General features: G+C 32.9%; 1 protein-coding gene across 12 annotated transcripts in view; it reads right to left on the bottom strand.

Moving 5' to 3' along the window:
• Nucleotides 1-16,609, bottom strand: part of RAPGEF2 (Rap guanine nucleotide exchange factor 2) — a 232,662-nt gene that overhangs the window by 102,600 nt on the left and 113,453 nt on the right. For 10 of the 12 annotated variants that reach the window (XM_032413084.1, XM_032413086.1, XM_032413092.1 and 7 more), the window contains 3 exons: nucleotides 11,348-11,423; nucleotides 9,590-9,757; nucleotides 7,224-7,241 (listed from right to left, as the gene is read on the bottom strand). In XM_032413084.1, the coding sequence (XP_032268975.1) occupies nucleotides 7,224-7,241; nucleotides 9,590-9,757; nucleotides 11,348-11,423 (262 nt within the window). The remainder of the gene's footprint in view (nucleotides 1-7,223; nucleotides 7,242-9,589; nucleotides 9,758-11,347; nucleotides 11,424-16,609) is intronic. The other 2 variants (XM_032413088.1, XM_032413094.1) reach the window with 1 other exon arrangement.

Genomic DNA, 16,609 nt, shown 5'->3' with positions numbered 1-16,609 from the left:
ATTTAACCTGCTTAGGTTAAGCCTTTCTTTCACCTAAAAGTGTATTTAATTTTTCTAAATTTTCTTAAAAAAAAAATTTTTATTTATTTATTTGAGAGACAGAGCATGAGCAAGGAGGAGGGGCAGAGGTAGAGGGAGAAGCAGACCCCCCCGCTGAGCAGGGAGCCCAATGTGGGGCTCAATCCCAGGACCCTGGGACCATGACCTGAGCCGAAGGCAGATGCTTAAGGACTGAGCCACCCAGGTGCCCCGAAAACAACATTATTCTTCTTATAAATTTTTTTGTTTTGTAAAATATAGTTATTTTTCACCAAAAAAAAACCCCTTATGTAATATATAATAGTATAAAGGAGTCCTGAAATGAAAAACTTTGACAACTACAACTCTAAGAGATGAACTAGAAAATAATCAGCCTTTTTGCTCTTTTAAAGATTCCACAGTTATCAAACATCCATAGATTCCTTTAAGACAAAATCCTGTGTTTACATGAAATACAACTTCAGCTGAACCCTCGAACACCTTAATCTGCTTGCGGAATGGTTAGTTGCTCATACTCTTCCGGTCTAATTAAAGTTAGGAAAATGTTCGTACCAAAGAGACATAAAAAGACCAAAGCTATCAAGTGCTCGTCAATAATGCCCACTGTCAAGGGCATCAATATCATCAAGAATATCAATGATGCCCAAGTACTCTCTACTAGATCCCAGTTAGTTGGGATGCTCATGCTTATGTCACAAATTAACAAATGGCAAAATGATCTTTTTTTCCCAAAAACTTTCCTGAATATTCCAAAATTCCTGATGATTCAGCTTTTTTAAGGTTCAGTTTAAAAACTGTATAAAGAAATGGATAGAAAGTAGAAGTATACTAATAATTAGTGAAAGGAAAATGTCACAACTTATTTTGAGATTTATCTTTATTTTCTAACATTTGCAAATGCCTTCTGGATTGTACCAAAACCACAAGTGACCAATTATCATTATTATCCTCATAGACATCTAAGTAAAAATCAAGACAACCTGAATATTTTCTTTTTCATTCTTAAAATCTTCCCTTCTCAATTAGTCTGCCAATCAGTCATCCCAAGGAGCAATTCATATTTCAGATTGGCTCACTCTACTGTCACATCATATCTCCTCTAGGCTAGCAATTCCAAATTCCATGTCACATCCAGCTAGCACCTATGTTTCACTTGAGAGAAAGGAAGACCTAAGAAAAATAAAGGACTACTTGATCCCATACTAAGTCCATAAGAAATTGCTCTAATACAATTACTCAACAGATTCTGTAATTATTTTTTTTTCCAAAATACCTTAGTCATTTTTCAGCCTCTGTGTAATTTAAACCACAGAGGATATTAGGTACAATGTAAACTGCGTATGTTCAAGTCAGTCAAAAGTTTACTACTGATATTCTTAACACTACTGAACTATACATTTAAAAATGGTTAAGATAGTAAATTTAATGTTATGTGTTTCTTACCTAAAAAAAGAAAAAAGAAAAACCATTGAATTATGCACTTTAAGTAGGTAAACTGTATGGTATGTGAATTATAATTCAATAAAGCTATTATTTTTTAAAAGTGTAAGTCTGCTCCTAATCAGTTGCTTTTTTGTTTGTTTTGTAGCAAAGGTTTGAAAAAAGGTTTACTACTGAGATATGGATGACTAATTTTTCTTGAGAGAAGAAGTGGGAGATCTTATATACATAAATATGTATAACATATAGTAGGCATTTTAATAATTAATTTAAATATTTCCTTTCACAAGTGATTTAAACCTAACACCTATACACTGAATACAAACCTAGAGTTTCTTCCAGAGTATCTTCTAGCTAATAGAAAGGCATTTCTACTTAATAATGTTTTAACACTGGATTCAAAATCAAAAGAGAATATTTCTAGTCACCTGTTATTCAAACAGTGAAACGACAACTTACTGATAACTTAATTGTAAAAAGATCAATTCAGCACTGTTAGGAAATAGGTCTGAATATCAAAGTAGATTTTCGCAAAGAAGAGAGACATTTTTCAAATCAGCATGTAGCACTGCAAAATCTCATGAAGAAAAAATCACATAAGAAATGAAACAGTCTAAGATGAAAGGATCTTTGCTGTTGAAACTAAAAGCTAAATTTTAGCCAAGTATATTTAAAACATATACAAGCACAGAGAGTCACCAGCGTTCACAATTAGAGGCAGGACAAAGTAGCAGTGGTCTCTCTTGACAAATAAATTGCTTGAAATATTGCATGACTTGCTACACAACACCCTTATTACTTTCAATTTCCAAGTGCAACCAAAAGATGGGTCCAATTATGACATCAATACAAGCTTTCTTTCAAAATGGAATGAAAGAACAGTAAATCCCAGTGGACACGGGAGTTCTGCAGCAGAGATGATGTAATATATAAAAATAGACATCCTCTAACAGAAGCTGAAACTTGGGTAAACAGCACACTGCATACTATTCTCAACTGCCTTGCATGAATTTGCAATGCATGCTGTTAATAGCGCAAGAGAAATCATTTCATGTTTTAAACTATTTCCTGATTTACATTTCAATTTCGATACACACTCTATAGTATAATTTCCCAATCTGTATAAATTAAATGAACATAAATACCTGATTATAACTGCAAGAAAGAGAAATAGTCCCCCCAAAGCAAGGAAATGGAGCCCACTGCAGCAGTTTTTCCATGCTGCATTTTGTTAGAAATTGCAGCACACATGGCATAGAATTGTTACGTCCACCTATTGTTCAAAGACCTTTCCACCGGGAGCTTTCTGCAGGATTTTAAAATGCAACATGATCTAGGTGAAGAGGAACCAGTAAACCTGCTGATAATGGGTGTGAAAAGCAAAGAGTATTTTTGACATTCTAAGACTCTGATGCAAACATAAAACATCAGGCATGCACACAATAACTAGGATCTAGCAAAACTTGTGTTGTTGGTTTTTTTTTAATATATACATCACTACTGTCTAACACTCTCTCCACACCTTTCTTTTCCATTCTTTACCAATTCAGTTTTCACATTTCTATTGGGCTTTCCTGGATTGAAGAATATTTTCCTTTGAGCCAAGACATTAAGAAACCATGCCTGATTCCTCAAGTGCCCTGTCTATGTGCCTCCACTGTATCTAGAATTCCCTATATTTTAGTTGCCCATTTATTTATCTATATCCCCTATGAAACTAAAAGGACAATAAGGGCAAAATATGCCTGTCCTCTAGACCTTCATAGCCCTAGAGTCTGGCACAAACCTGAAACAAGGTGGGCACTCGATAAATATTCATTAAATGAATAAAATATGTAAATGAAAATACTGAGCTTTCCTCTCTATGATACAAGAAAGAGAATACACACATTTCCTGAAACTCCATCCTATTATAATTCACAGAGAGGCACTGATGACATTATTGAAGACAAAGGCTTTAGGTTTAATTAAGCGAACAAATGCTTGACGAATTTAAAAAAAGAATGAAAATGTCAAAATAATTAAGACATTTCCCCTATATGTGAATATTTTCTATTTAAGCATATAAACAGATTTTTAAAATATCATCATATGAATAAATCATAGTCAGGTATAATATGATGTGAACTGATTGTTGTAAGTTAAAATCCTAAGACCTTAATATTCTAGGAAATTTAGTAAATATACAAGTCACTGATATATTACTCAAAACATATTCTCTTACTGTTAGGCAGCAAATATTGTATTAAACTAAGAAGACTTCAGTAAAAAATTAAATAGATAAGTGAAAAAGCAAAGCCATAACACGAGTGAAAACACTATTTCTAATGCAAGAACAACAGTCCACATCAAAAAGATGACTGTCAAATAAAAGTACATAATCACACAAACACTATAATTTTTCATTTGTTTCAATATCTGACAATTTTTGAAACTAACGAAACCTACCAAGTAGCCCTTAACTAAAAATGAAACCAACTTAAATCTATCTTTAAAAAAAAAAAATCTACTTCAGAGAAATATAAGATACAACTTAGGAATGATTATATAACCATTATTAGAAATAGAACTTGTCTTATATTATAAAAAATGGAACTCATTTCCATAAGCCTCACGCATGGATCAATCTTATTACAGTGGTGCCACATTTTATAGATATTGTATTATCACTGACTATAATACAAAAATTATCCCCATTATGTTAATATTACATTGTATTCAACTTATATTATATTAACTTAATAATTTTATGCACTATTTTTTATTACCTTTTATACATCTGCACCAAGAATTTTAAACTAAGCCTAATCTACTGAAAAATGTAATACATAATTATTAAACAGTGCTTTGAAATGTATATTCATATTGTAGAAAAGGACTACTAATAAAATGTGTGGGAGATATCTTTTTATATGATCAACCGGTTTCCATTATTTCAAAAATTTTGCATTGATTGAAACTTTATGAATATGTTTTATGTTATACTGTGTTCAAATCCTCCTAATTCAAATTTGTATAAAACAGAGCCATTCCTTGGGAAAATGTCCTTTGGGACAGTGTGAACCTGCTTACACCTGATCAAATAAAACATTCCAAGATTAAAAAAAACAACGACAACACAAAATTAAATGTCACAAGGCCATCTTGGATTTTGACGGTCTCTTCTCATCCTAAAACAATTACTAGTCACGGACATTCCAAATATTACTTAAACTAAATCAAATCTCATAAAAATGTTTGGCTAAGAAATTATGACAACTGAGGAGTACCAATCCTTTTAATTTGTAATCTACTTTTTTTTTTCATATTTTAAAAGAGGTCACTTTCATTCATTGAGTTCATTGTATTCTGCAGTATAGAATAATGTGAAGCGCTTTGACTCTGGAGCCAGACTTCTGGGGTTAGGATTCTGGCTCGATTACTAATATTAGTTGTGTGTCCTTAAGCACATCCCCTAATCTTGTTCTTTCATTTCCTAATCTGTAAAATGTACTAATAATAATCCATTTCTCACGGTAGTTATGTATATCAAATGACTTAATTTATATGAAATGTTTTAGAACAGTAGTACATACATAGGTAATACTCTATAGACGTTTGCTAATTAAACTATTAAAAAAAAAACAAAACTAGAGCCATCTGTTGGAGGTAAGCAGGAATGGGAAGTGGACAGTCAATCAGAACGTCAAAGCACCAGGAACACTCCAATTCTTTCAGCCTTGCTAGGCTGCAATATCTGTTGGTACATGTAAACTCCATGGAATAGACAGGACAAGTTTTCTTCAGTCTCCAGTCTAATATCTCTGTATAATTTTGTTCTTTCTAAACTGAGAAGAGGGCAGAGCTCTCTTTTTATTAAAATAAAAAAAGAAATAAAAGATGACAGAATAAATATGTACCAGTCTCCCCATCACTACAATCAGGTAAGTTAAGTCGTCCCCTTAAGTATCTTCTAGAATAAATTACAAACTCCTGGAATAAATTACCCATAAATGTAGACAGGCAGGGTCTGTAATCATGGATAAAATAAACAAAGCTTTTTTCCTCTATCCTACTCTGAACCCAGAGACAAAATAAACTTGTCCAAAGTCTAAAGAGACTGACCCCAAATTTTCCAGCCTCTGCCAAGAACCTTATCTACTACCTGCCTCTATTTTCATTATCTACCTTAAGACTGAAAATTCATGCCACATCCCCTTTTCTGGCAATCTTAAATACAGCCTCAACCTCAAAGCATCAAAATGTAGGAAAATGTTAATGAAAGCCATCTCCAATATTCCCTTCTCACTGCATTTTAAAATGCTGATTATTCTCTCTGCAAACCTCATAGACTTGCCTTGAAAAAACGTCTTGAAAACACTCCACATGGACTATTTGAGTACTCATGTTTCTGAAGAAAATGATTATAATCGGTTTAAAACTATTGCAACACATCTAATTTTAAAAAGTGTACATAAAGTATATATCATAACTCAGTGTACATTTTCAATTCAATTCCTACTTCTAAATGGGAATTAGATGAACTAGTAATTTTTCCTATTAGAAAGGAGAAAGATTATGTACTGATGTATCTTTTAAAATATTAAAGTTACATATTTTTAGACTATACTTTTACCAGATAAAAGCCCAAAACACTGGTGCAATTTTAAAAAGTATACAATTACATCAAAATTTTATAAAATTTACAAATGGTATGAAAATGTTTAAGATTTACCACATCATTTAAAATTTAGCAGTGCTTCTCAAGTACAATATAGCAACAACCTGTGGCATTTTAATATGCATTCTCTTGCACAGAACATAAAGTTACTGCCTCATTTTAATTTGAAACTCTATATAAATACTTCATGCTTTCAGGCAAGGTCACTATAGTAGCCAAAGATATTATATTGACAGTCGACTTCCTCTAATGTGAATTAAATTATACATGATCTTTTTCCTAGGCAATAAGAAAACACAACCATAAGATTTTACTAAGTTACTTAACCAATTCCTTTCCAGAGATAAATCAGTTTTCCTTCCTTTACTCCAAATTCCCTGATAACCCCCAATCTGACCCCCAGTTTCAAAAGAGTAACACTGAAAATCATAAATTAGTCATGTGTTGGCATGAAAGAAATGAGCAAAGATATTATTATAGGCTTTTTGATTAAAATATAGAATGAAATAAAGCATGAATTCTGGTTAAAAATAAAGTACAAATAAGAAAACACAAGCGTTTTCAAACTCTCATTTCCTTTTTGACTAAGCCTTTACTCTATCTGACTAAAATTTTACTTGTATTCTCCCAAAATGCTCTCATACTGGGATTCCTGAAATTTAAAGCTTTTACCTACAGCATCATTTAAAATGTAAATTTCTAGTGGATTTCCCATAAGCTTTTGCATAAAAAGCAATTAAATTTCCATTACATCTACCTGTCTTTCTCTCCTCATTTTTTTACTTGCAAATCATGTTAGTTAAGAACAGTGTTTCCACTCATTTAAAAAAATAATAATAATAAGTAGGTTGCACTTAGGTGGACCTAAGGTGGACAAGGTGGACAATCCATCACTACATCTGCACAAATAGGCTATGCTATCACCTAAACCATTAACAGTTTTAAGAGATTTTACTGAATCAGGGCAAAATACAAAAGAACAAGACCAAGCTAAACACATCAATATTATAAACTCATTAGTTACAATGCAAATTCACAAATAAACTTAGGTTAGTATTAGGAGACCACACACAAATTACAATACCTGAGATTTAGTGCATTCCTTTGAGCCAAAATGAAATGAGTGCCATAAAAGAGGAAAGGAAAAGATGAACATTATCAGACATGCTATAGTATATCTGCCAAAACGAAGATAATGTTAAAATTAGGTTAAGAATGACCATATAGAATTGGCTGTATGTATAATGTTCTCTATGTTTTTTAGCCATGCACTTGAAATGCACTTGAAATCATTTAAAATCACCTGTGAAGTATGATCATGCATCTTCTAAATAAACTTTTCACCCTCAGTCCCACTCTACTAGGGTTCTTTCAAAGAGAAATATTTCTGTTAAGAATAAGTAAATATAACTTAGGACTAATGAATAATAATTTCCATTTCACTCTTTTTATCCTGTGGCACCATATATACAAAACAAAATTTTGTTGTTTTCTATGTTAAAATCATGTATTTGGTGAAATAATAAATATTATATAAATATAATTAAAACACACCTTGCACACGCAAAAAAGGATCCAATATTTTCAATTATGACCATGTTGCTGCCAATCTGAACTCATCCAGTAAAATTAATACCAACATGTCACATATTAGTAAGCTAGTACATGATCCATTAGTAATCAAGTTAAATTTTTCATCCTAGCACTGAATATTCCCTAATAAAAGTACCTATTGACCAGGTAAGATATTTATTAAAACCATTAAATTAAAATAAAAAAAGTAATCTTGTAATAAAAAACCCTGCACGTTTTTTTAAAAATCAAACCAAAAAAGGGAAGTCACGTAGGGAAAGTGAAATATTCCATAAAGAGGGAAACAAATGGGAATAAAAGAGAAAAACAGTTATAGGATTTCCCCAACTTAAGTGTGAAAAACAGGACTATAAAATTAAACCAATCAGCTTTAAGACTAAATTTTAAGTAATTCACACTCCCACTATCTTAGTATGGAATCTGATTTGGAAAAATAATTCCAGAGCAGAAAGAATATTAACATTAGCACCAGGCTAAAATAATATATGGAACTATTAATATGTACAACTATTTTTAATCCAAATTTCCTTCTTCCATGATGCTATGTCAACACTAAAAATACTACCTTCTTTTACAGATAATGGTAACAAAAAACCTTTCATAGTTGTTGTTTTGTTTTTTTTTATACCAAGTCTCTCCAAAGGACAAACAAAGCTCTCTTTATGATGAGCAAAAAGCTACCCTTTCCAAAGGAGCTCAATGAAATGATTCAACTATAACATTCATGTTAAATTAAAATAGTGCATGGGTAGTGTAAGGAGTAGGCGGGTAGCTGGTGGTCAAAACTGCTTAAATATTCACACACAAAGAGCTCTCAGAAATAAAACATATGAAGTGTGGGTATAAAGTATACCGTATCACTAAAAGTTACCAAAAATTGAGTATATAATTTTAAGTCTATATATTTTCCCATGTATTTTGCATTTATACTTATTTGCAAAAGGAAAGAAAAGTGCAGGTAAGCAAAACAAATGAGAAATGTAAAATAGCTGTCAATTACCTATTTTTATGTTTTTCATATTTTTATTTTAAAATTAATTTCACATATAATGATTACTCACTTAACGGTATTTATGTACAGACAAACCATCTTAGACTCTATTATGACATATGTAAGAACTCATGTTACTTTCTTTTTGAAAATAGAAATCCTCAAATATATTCTCAGGGGAAATGAGCATAGTGCAGCTAAGCAGAAAGAAAGGAATAAGAAAATAAGGTCCTAAAACTGACTTTATTGGGGTCTTGTACAAATCACTCATTATCTGTGCCTTGGTTTCCTCAAACATAAAAATACTTTATCAAATATTTATGAAATAAATGATGATCAAGTGGACTACAGCATTTAAGAGGATCTTTGAGCCTATCAAATACTTCAGATCATCTTTACACTGGGATTTTAAAAAGCATCACTTCAAATTATGTTTTCACTTCAGCGTATTAAAAACAAAAAAAATTATCAGGCAATATTCTCACAGTGGTATACAAAGTATGAAAATAACATATCATTTTTATATATCTACTTTTGAAATAAAAAGTAAGTCTGATGCCAATCACTGGGGTAGGAGCAGGGAGAGTTCAAATTTTAGATTAAGGTAAGAACTTAAAATATCCCAGTTACAACTGCATTGCTGTTCACAAAGCTAATCCTCAGAGAACATTTTAAGAAACAAAAGGGCTAAACAATGTCTTTTGATAACTTATTTCAATGCTCCTTAAAACTATTCATACTATATGTGTTTCCAGCACATATCACAGAAAGTAATTATTCAATTAAAATAGGAAATGCACATGTCTCTTCATAAAATTCCCAATAAAAAAACTAAAGATTAAAAATATTATATTTTAATAACTTACCGTATGATAGCCTCGAGGCAAAGGTGGTTTGCCCACAGGATAAGGATCCACAGTGTCAATGATTGTTTGTCTTTCACCTTTCTGGTTGATTTTTCTAAATCTCCTTCGAGATTGTCGATGAGAAGCTTGACGCTGAAAATATTCTTCATTTTCATCCATATAGTCCACCTGAAATAAAACCCCCCAAAATTTATGTCTTCAAACACAACATTCTATATTAACATTAGACGCAGAATAAAACTTACAGATAAGTCCATATTCATTCATTTTGCAAAGACATTTGTGGACAAACTAGCATGACAGACTAAGTGTCTTTGAACTTCTCTGGAACTAATTGGTTTTGAGTTAACTTTTCTTTTATGAAGAAGCATTTTCAGTTCCACTTAGGACAATATGAGTAACTCTTGAATTTCCTGCAGTTTCAAAGGGAAGGATATTTTCAGCAATCTTTGTACTGATTTATTAGTGAAAGAACTCACAGGATACATTGCCTCGCATTATGAAAGCAACTGCTTCATTGTCCTAACCCTGATGTATGTGAGTAAAGCTGTAAAAACCCCCAAATCCCGAATGACTCAAACAGGACTGCTAGCAGAATGGCTTTGGTAGATTACCTAAGGGTTTCTCTTCCTACTTTCAATCTGTAGATTCAGTTTCTCTTCTTATAGTGTTATTTAAAAAAAAAAAATCCTCATTTTCAACATTTTAGAAACTGATGAATGGACTAACCAGAATAAAAGTTACGTTAGGACAATTCTCGTAATACTTATATAATGAAAATGTGATTGCTCATAATCAAGTCATACTAAGATTCTAAGACTATTCTCACACTGGCAAACTTAGGAGTTTGTATAATATCGGCAAGTATAAAATCCTCAAAGAATTTTGAAGATCAAAAGTCCCTTACAGAAACACAAAATAGCACTGATGGAGGCCAAAATCTCTAGGAAATATCTAAAATGCTTTTCAAGACCTGGTGCTGGAAAATCCTATGTAACCACCCACATTCTTCCAATCCTAAATCTTTACTCACCACCATGTTACTTTCTTACTGAAGAGTAAATTTTGTGAAATTTTACCAAAGGTTTTCACTAGCTTTGACAAGGAAGTTTTCATTCTGATGAATTCCTCTCCTACATCATAGGGAAAAACCCTAAATCCTCTCTGAAAATAGACTTACAGCTTTCTACCAAATACTTTACTAAATGTGAATAAAAAGCTTCCACCATCTTCTACATTAGGCCAGAAAATTGGGGGACTAGTATGCTGGTTAGACACTCTGTTGAAATCTTTATCTCTCTTTTTAACCGAATTGTAGGATTTAAAAAATATATTAATATAGGACATAGACAAAAAACAGAAATTGATTTCCTTATGTTAACTGTTGCCTGAATACATATCACCTTGACTCATCTGAAGTATTTCACTCATTCCAATTAATATTTGGAGAGCTAAAGTCCTGCACTTCAAATATTCCTCCCAAATTTCAATTAAATGGCATTATCATAGATTGACTTGACAAAGTTCAAGCACAAAACACATATGTACTTGCCCCTTTTGAGTCTTCTTTTTCATTTCACTGAATCTTATAAATAATTACAATATAATGATTATAAACTCAGATTCCCAATAAAAATTATGAAATAAATATATCTAAAGTTATAAAATACATAAATACAGTATTATAACTACTTAGTTAAAGGGCTTTTACTTCATAATTTTTTTTAGGGAAAAAAGTCTTCACAGAAGTATTCTTACCACAATCATTTCAGAAGGCTCTAAAACAATGCATTCACAGCCACGCCTAAAGCTTCCTGCAGAACGCTTGCCAAAACTAGGAAGGAAAAAAAAAAAAGATTTATGAAATATAAATTGTAAATTTGAGCCAATTCTCTAAATAAATGAAAATGAAAAACAAAAACAACTAGTGGAGAAAGAGAAACTCTTTAATCATTATTTACACCTAATGACAAGGAACCATTCAATTTCTTAAATTTCAGACATATATTTTTCTGGAAAATTCCAATATTATGTTTTCAAACTGATAATGTAAGTAACAGAAAATCAGTATGAATGTGTTTTATGTTAGGCTGTTTTAAATTATTCCCAGTTAGGTGAAGACTTAGAATATTCTAACGGATGGCAAACTATAAAATGCATATAAATTTTCTTCTATAATTTAACCTGCTTAGGTTAAGCATTTCTTTCACCTAAAAAGTGTATTTAATTTTTCTAAATTTTCTTTTAAAAAAATTTTTATTTGAGAGAGAGAGCATGAGCAAGGAGGAGGGGCAGAGGCAGAGGGAGAAGCAGACTCCCTGCTGAGCAAGGAGCCCGATGTGGGGCTCGATCCCAGGACCCTGAGATCATGACCTGAGCCGAAGGCAGATGCTTAACTGACTGAGCCACCCAGGCGCCTCTTCCTAAATTTTCAAATCAACTTATTCTAAATAAGTTTAAGGAAAAGGTATTCAACTTAAGACTTTTTCTTAATTCAAGTGGTTGTGCATATTACTAGCCCATTTCCCCTGAAAATTTTTCACTAGTGAACTCAGATACAGCAACTTTGCTCTATCTGTAATAGCTCCCACCTTAACACTGAAGTAGTTTTTTTTTAATTGAATTTTATTTTATTATGTTAGTCAACACTGAAGCAGATTTATTCTGACACAGCTATATGCACACTAGAACCATGAAGAGAAAATCCTTGTACAAATTAGCCATTGACTCAGAAGAATTTTATGGTAGGAAGATATTATTTGCACTAACACTATTACTTTGGAGATTAAAAGTTTGCATCCTATACACTGTGCTATTAAAAAATACTTCCATAAGAGTCTTTTGGGAAATGAGATCCACTAGAATCTGATGAAACTTTCTTTGCAGCCACAAGAGTCAAGTTCTACTGAACAACACAAATATGTGAACCGTAGGAGAAATAATACTGTCCCTCAGGTGACTCTTTGAATACACAGAGCAGAAAAGGCAAATGCACACAGAACGCAGTCTAGCAAAGGAGAATATATTATTTCATTTATCAAAAAATCTATTATTTCAAACATAGCTAAGAACCCAGAGGTAAAGAGTGGGCTCAAAAGAGACAAAGAGTGGGTCATGAATGCACATGCTAAGCCTAATGACTAGGCCTCTTGTCTCTAAAGCAAAGATGACTTCCTCTTTGCTTACAAACCAGAAGCTATCAGGCAAGAATGAACAGGGAGAGTAATGAAAAATGTTAGCTAGAAATTCACTAAGTCCGCAAAATACTTTTGCTTTTCCTATGTGATTCTCTGAAAAAACAAATATGTAAACAAAAGTAAGTAAATAATCATTATTTACTAAGCTTTTTAAAATCTTGGACCAAGTTTTATTAACTGTCTTAAAAACTTGGTTCTGGAAAATAGGTATAGAGATAAAAAAGGAAACCAGATAGAGATGTATAAGAGGTAAGATCTACCCGAGGTGATATTAAGATCAATTCTTTAAAATATTTTAGATGATTTAGTAGAAAGAAATGGAGAGAAATCTTCAAGTTTGCAAATGACATATAGATGTTTAGATAGTAAAGCACAAAACAAAGCCAGGAAGAATAAAGTACAACACATTTCACTAAGATTTATGTGAGTGCAATTAGAGGATCCAATCTACACAATGAAATATCCAATGTGAAAAGTGATCAAATGCACACACCATTTAATATGACATTAAACAATAAGGGGTTCTCACATTTTAGTTAAAAGACATAAATGAAAACTAGAAGTCTTTAAAGTTTAGCACAGTAGGCTGCTGACATAATAAAGAATAAATAATACACAAAACACACCTCAAAATGATAAACACACCAGGAAGTAATAAAAAATGAAAATGACTAAACCTACTCTTAGAGAAAACCATGCAGAATCTATGAAATAGCACTGCCCTAGACAAGTTTCTAAGGGGGAAAACACAGAACTGAAAAGTTTCCAATAAAAAAATTAAGGAATTCCAAAGGGCTTTCTGTAAGATCAGGGGCACAAATTAAAAGAACACGTCTTCAGTCTTATTAATAGCAGCTGAAACTTAGTAGCATTTAAGATTTTAAAATCATGATTTAAGAAAATTTATGAATGATACAAATTAAATAAGAATGCGGGCAACTTAGACATACCTACAATCCTTAAGGGTTTTAAGAAGTCAGAGAAAGAGAGAAAGAGAGAGAGAAAGAGAAAGGGAGAGAGGGAGAGAGGGAAGGAAGAAAGGGAAGTCAGAGATAGGTAAGGATTATTTCCAAGCTATGTGACTAAACTCTGCTCCAAATATTCCTTGGTGCCACTTCAGAAATGGACAATTAGTCCTATCAAATGCATTTTTTTATTATTAAGTCTTATAAGAGACTACACAAAGTACTCTACAGATTCAATGCAGTCCCTATCAAAATCCCAACAGCTTTTTTTGCAGAAATGGAAAAGCCAATCTTCAAATTCATATAAAATCCCAAGGGACCTACTTAGCCAAGACAGTCTTGAACAAAGTCGAAGGACTCACACTTTTGATTTCAAAACTTACTTCAAAGCTATAGTAATCAAAACAGTGTGGTACAGGCGTAAGGACAGATGTATAAATCAATGAAATAGAATCGAGAGTCCAGAAATAAACCCACAAATCTAACCAAATTTTGACAAGGGTGCCAAGTTCAGTCAATGGGGAAAGAACAATGTGCTGGGACAACCATATTGCCATATTGAAGAAAAAAAAAAAAAAAAAGAAGTTGGACCCTTACCTCTCACCACATACAAATATTAACTGAAAATGATCACTGACCTAAATAAAAAAGCCCAAACCACAAAACTCTTAGGGAAAAAACTGGGATAAATCTTCATGACATTGGATCTGGTAATGGATTCTTTTGGTTTTCTCTTCCAAGTTTTTATTAAATTCCACTTAGTTAACATACAGTGTAATATTAGTTTCAGGTGTAGGATTTAGTGATTCATCACTTACATACCACATCCAGTGCTCCTCACAACAAGTGCCTTCCTAATCCCCATCGCCTGTTTAACCCATTCACCATCTCCCTCCTACCCCCCTCCTCCCCAGCAACCCTCAGTTTGTTCTCTACAGTTCAGTCTGTTTTATGGTTTGGCAATGAGATTCTTAGATATGACACTAAAAGCACAAGTGGCGAAAGAAAAAATAGATAAATTGGACTTCTTCAAAATCAAAAACCTCCGTGCATCAAAGGACATTATCAAGAAGCTGAAAAGAAAATCTACAGAACGGGAGGAAATATTTGCAAATCATACATCTGAGAAGTGTTTAATATTCAGAATATATAAAGAATTCCTACAATTCAACAACAAAAAGACAAACCACCTAATTAAAAAATGAGCCAAGTACTTGAATAGACCTTTCTCCAAAGAAGGTACACAAATGGCCAATAAACACATGGAAAACCGATCAACATCCTGAGTCATTAAAAAAAAGCAAATCAAAACCACAACGAGATACCATTTCACACCTGATACTAGATGTGAGATACTAAGATGGTTATAATTAAAAATATATATATAGCAAGTGTTAAAGAGGATAGAGAACTTGGAACCCTTGTTATTTTGCCGGTGGGAGTATAAAGTGGTGCAGTCACTGCAGAAAACAGGTTGGTGCTTCATCAAAAAGCTATACAGAGTAACCATATGACCCAGCAATCCCACTCCTAGCTAAATACTCAATAGTACTGAAAACAAGGACTCAAAGGGATATTTGTACATCAAAGTTGACTACAGCATTATGCACAAGAGCTAAAAGGTGGAAACAACACAAGTGTTCATCAACAGATTAATGTTTAAACAAAATGTGATAAATACATACATTGGGAGCCACAGAAAGGACTGAAGCTCTGATACATGCTACAGCCTGGATCAGCCTTGAAAGCATTCTGCTAAATGCAGTAAGCCAGTCACAAAATGACAAATATAAGATTCTACTTATAAGAAATATATAGAGGGCGCCTGGGTGGCTCAGTTGGTTAAGTGACTGCCTTCAGCTCAGGTCATGATCCTGGAGTCCTGGGATCGAGTCCCACATTGGGCTCCCTGCTCAGCGGGGGGTCTGCTTCTCCCTCTGATCCTCTTCCCTCTCGTGCTCTCTCTCATTCTCTCTCTCTCAAATAAATAAATAAAAAATCTTTAAAAAAAAAAGAAAAGAAAAGAAATATATAGAACAGGCAAATTTATAAGAACAGAAAGTAGACGACAGATTATTGGGGGTTATAGGAATGCTTAATGGTTACAGAGTTTCTGTTTGGAGCCATGGAACATAAACTTTGGAAACAGGTGGCAGTCATGGTTGCACAAGTGTGATTGTAATTAATGCCACTGAATCATACAGCTTAAATAGTTAAAATGGCAGGGGTACCTGGCTGGCTCAGTAGGAAGAGCATGGGACTCTTGATCTCAGGGTAGTGAGTTCAAACCTCACATTGGGTGTAGAGATTACTAAAAAAATAAGCAAATAAACTTCAAAAAAAAAAATGGCATATCTTATGTAAGGATAAAGAGGTTGAGTTTCTTGGCAAAAATTCAGGGCCTGAATAACAAAAAGGGGGAACACTACCACTTTGACCAAATAACAGCAAATCTTAGGGACAAAGAAAGAGTTCACTTTGATGACAGAATTATACCACTGACAAGCCTCGAACCAATCTCTTTTCTATGTTAATTAGCAATGAAGTGAGAGAAGTTGTGGGTAAAAGTTGAACCAGTAAGAAATGGGGAAAAGGTAAACAAATATTACTGAAATATTTTTGAAAAGTCAATTATACCTACATTTTTCTTTCACCTAACATTAATCCCATTTTTATTTTATCCCTGGCCATAAATTAGAGGGTACTGCCGTGCTAGCCCCATCTCCACAATTCGGCTTCCCGTTCCTCGTCCACATATTCACTGGACACATACAACAGAATCTATATATAAACTCTATTATCAATACAGAGCTCACTAAATACAGTCCCTCTTCTTACATAGGTTGTGGGTAAGAACG

The sequence above is a fragment of the Phoca vitulina genome, unplaced genomic scaffold (assembly GCF_004348235.1).
Source record: "Phoca vitulina isolate PV1807 unplaced genomic scaffold, GSC_HSeal_1.0 scaffold14, whole genome shotgun sequence".
NCBI classification, from domain to species: domain Eukaryota; kingdom Metazoa; phylum Chordata; class Mammalia; order Carnivora; family Phocidae; genus Phoca; species Phoca vitulina.
Note: the sequence above shows the minus strand (reverse complement) of the source record. Positions and strands in the feature narration are given on the sequence as shown.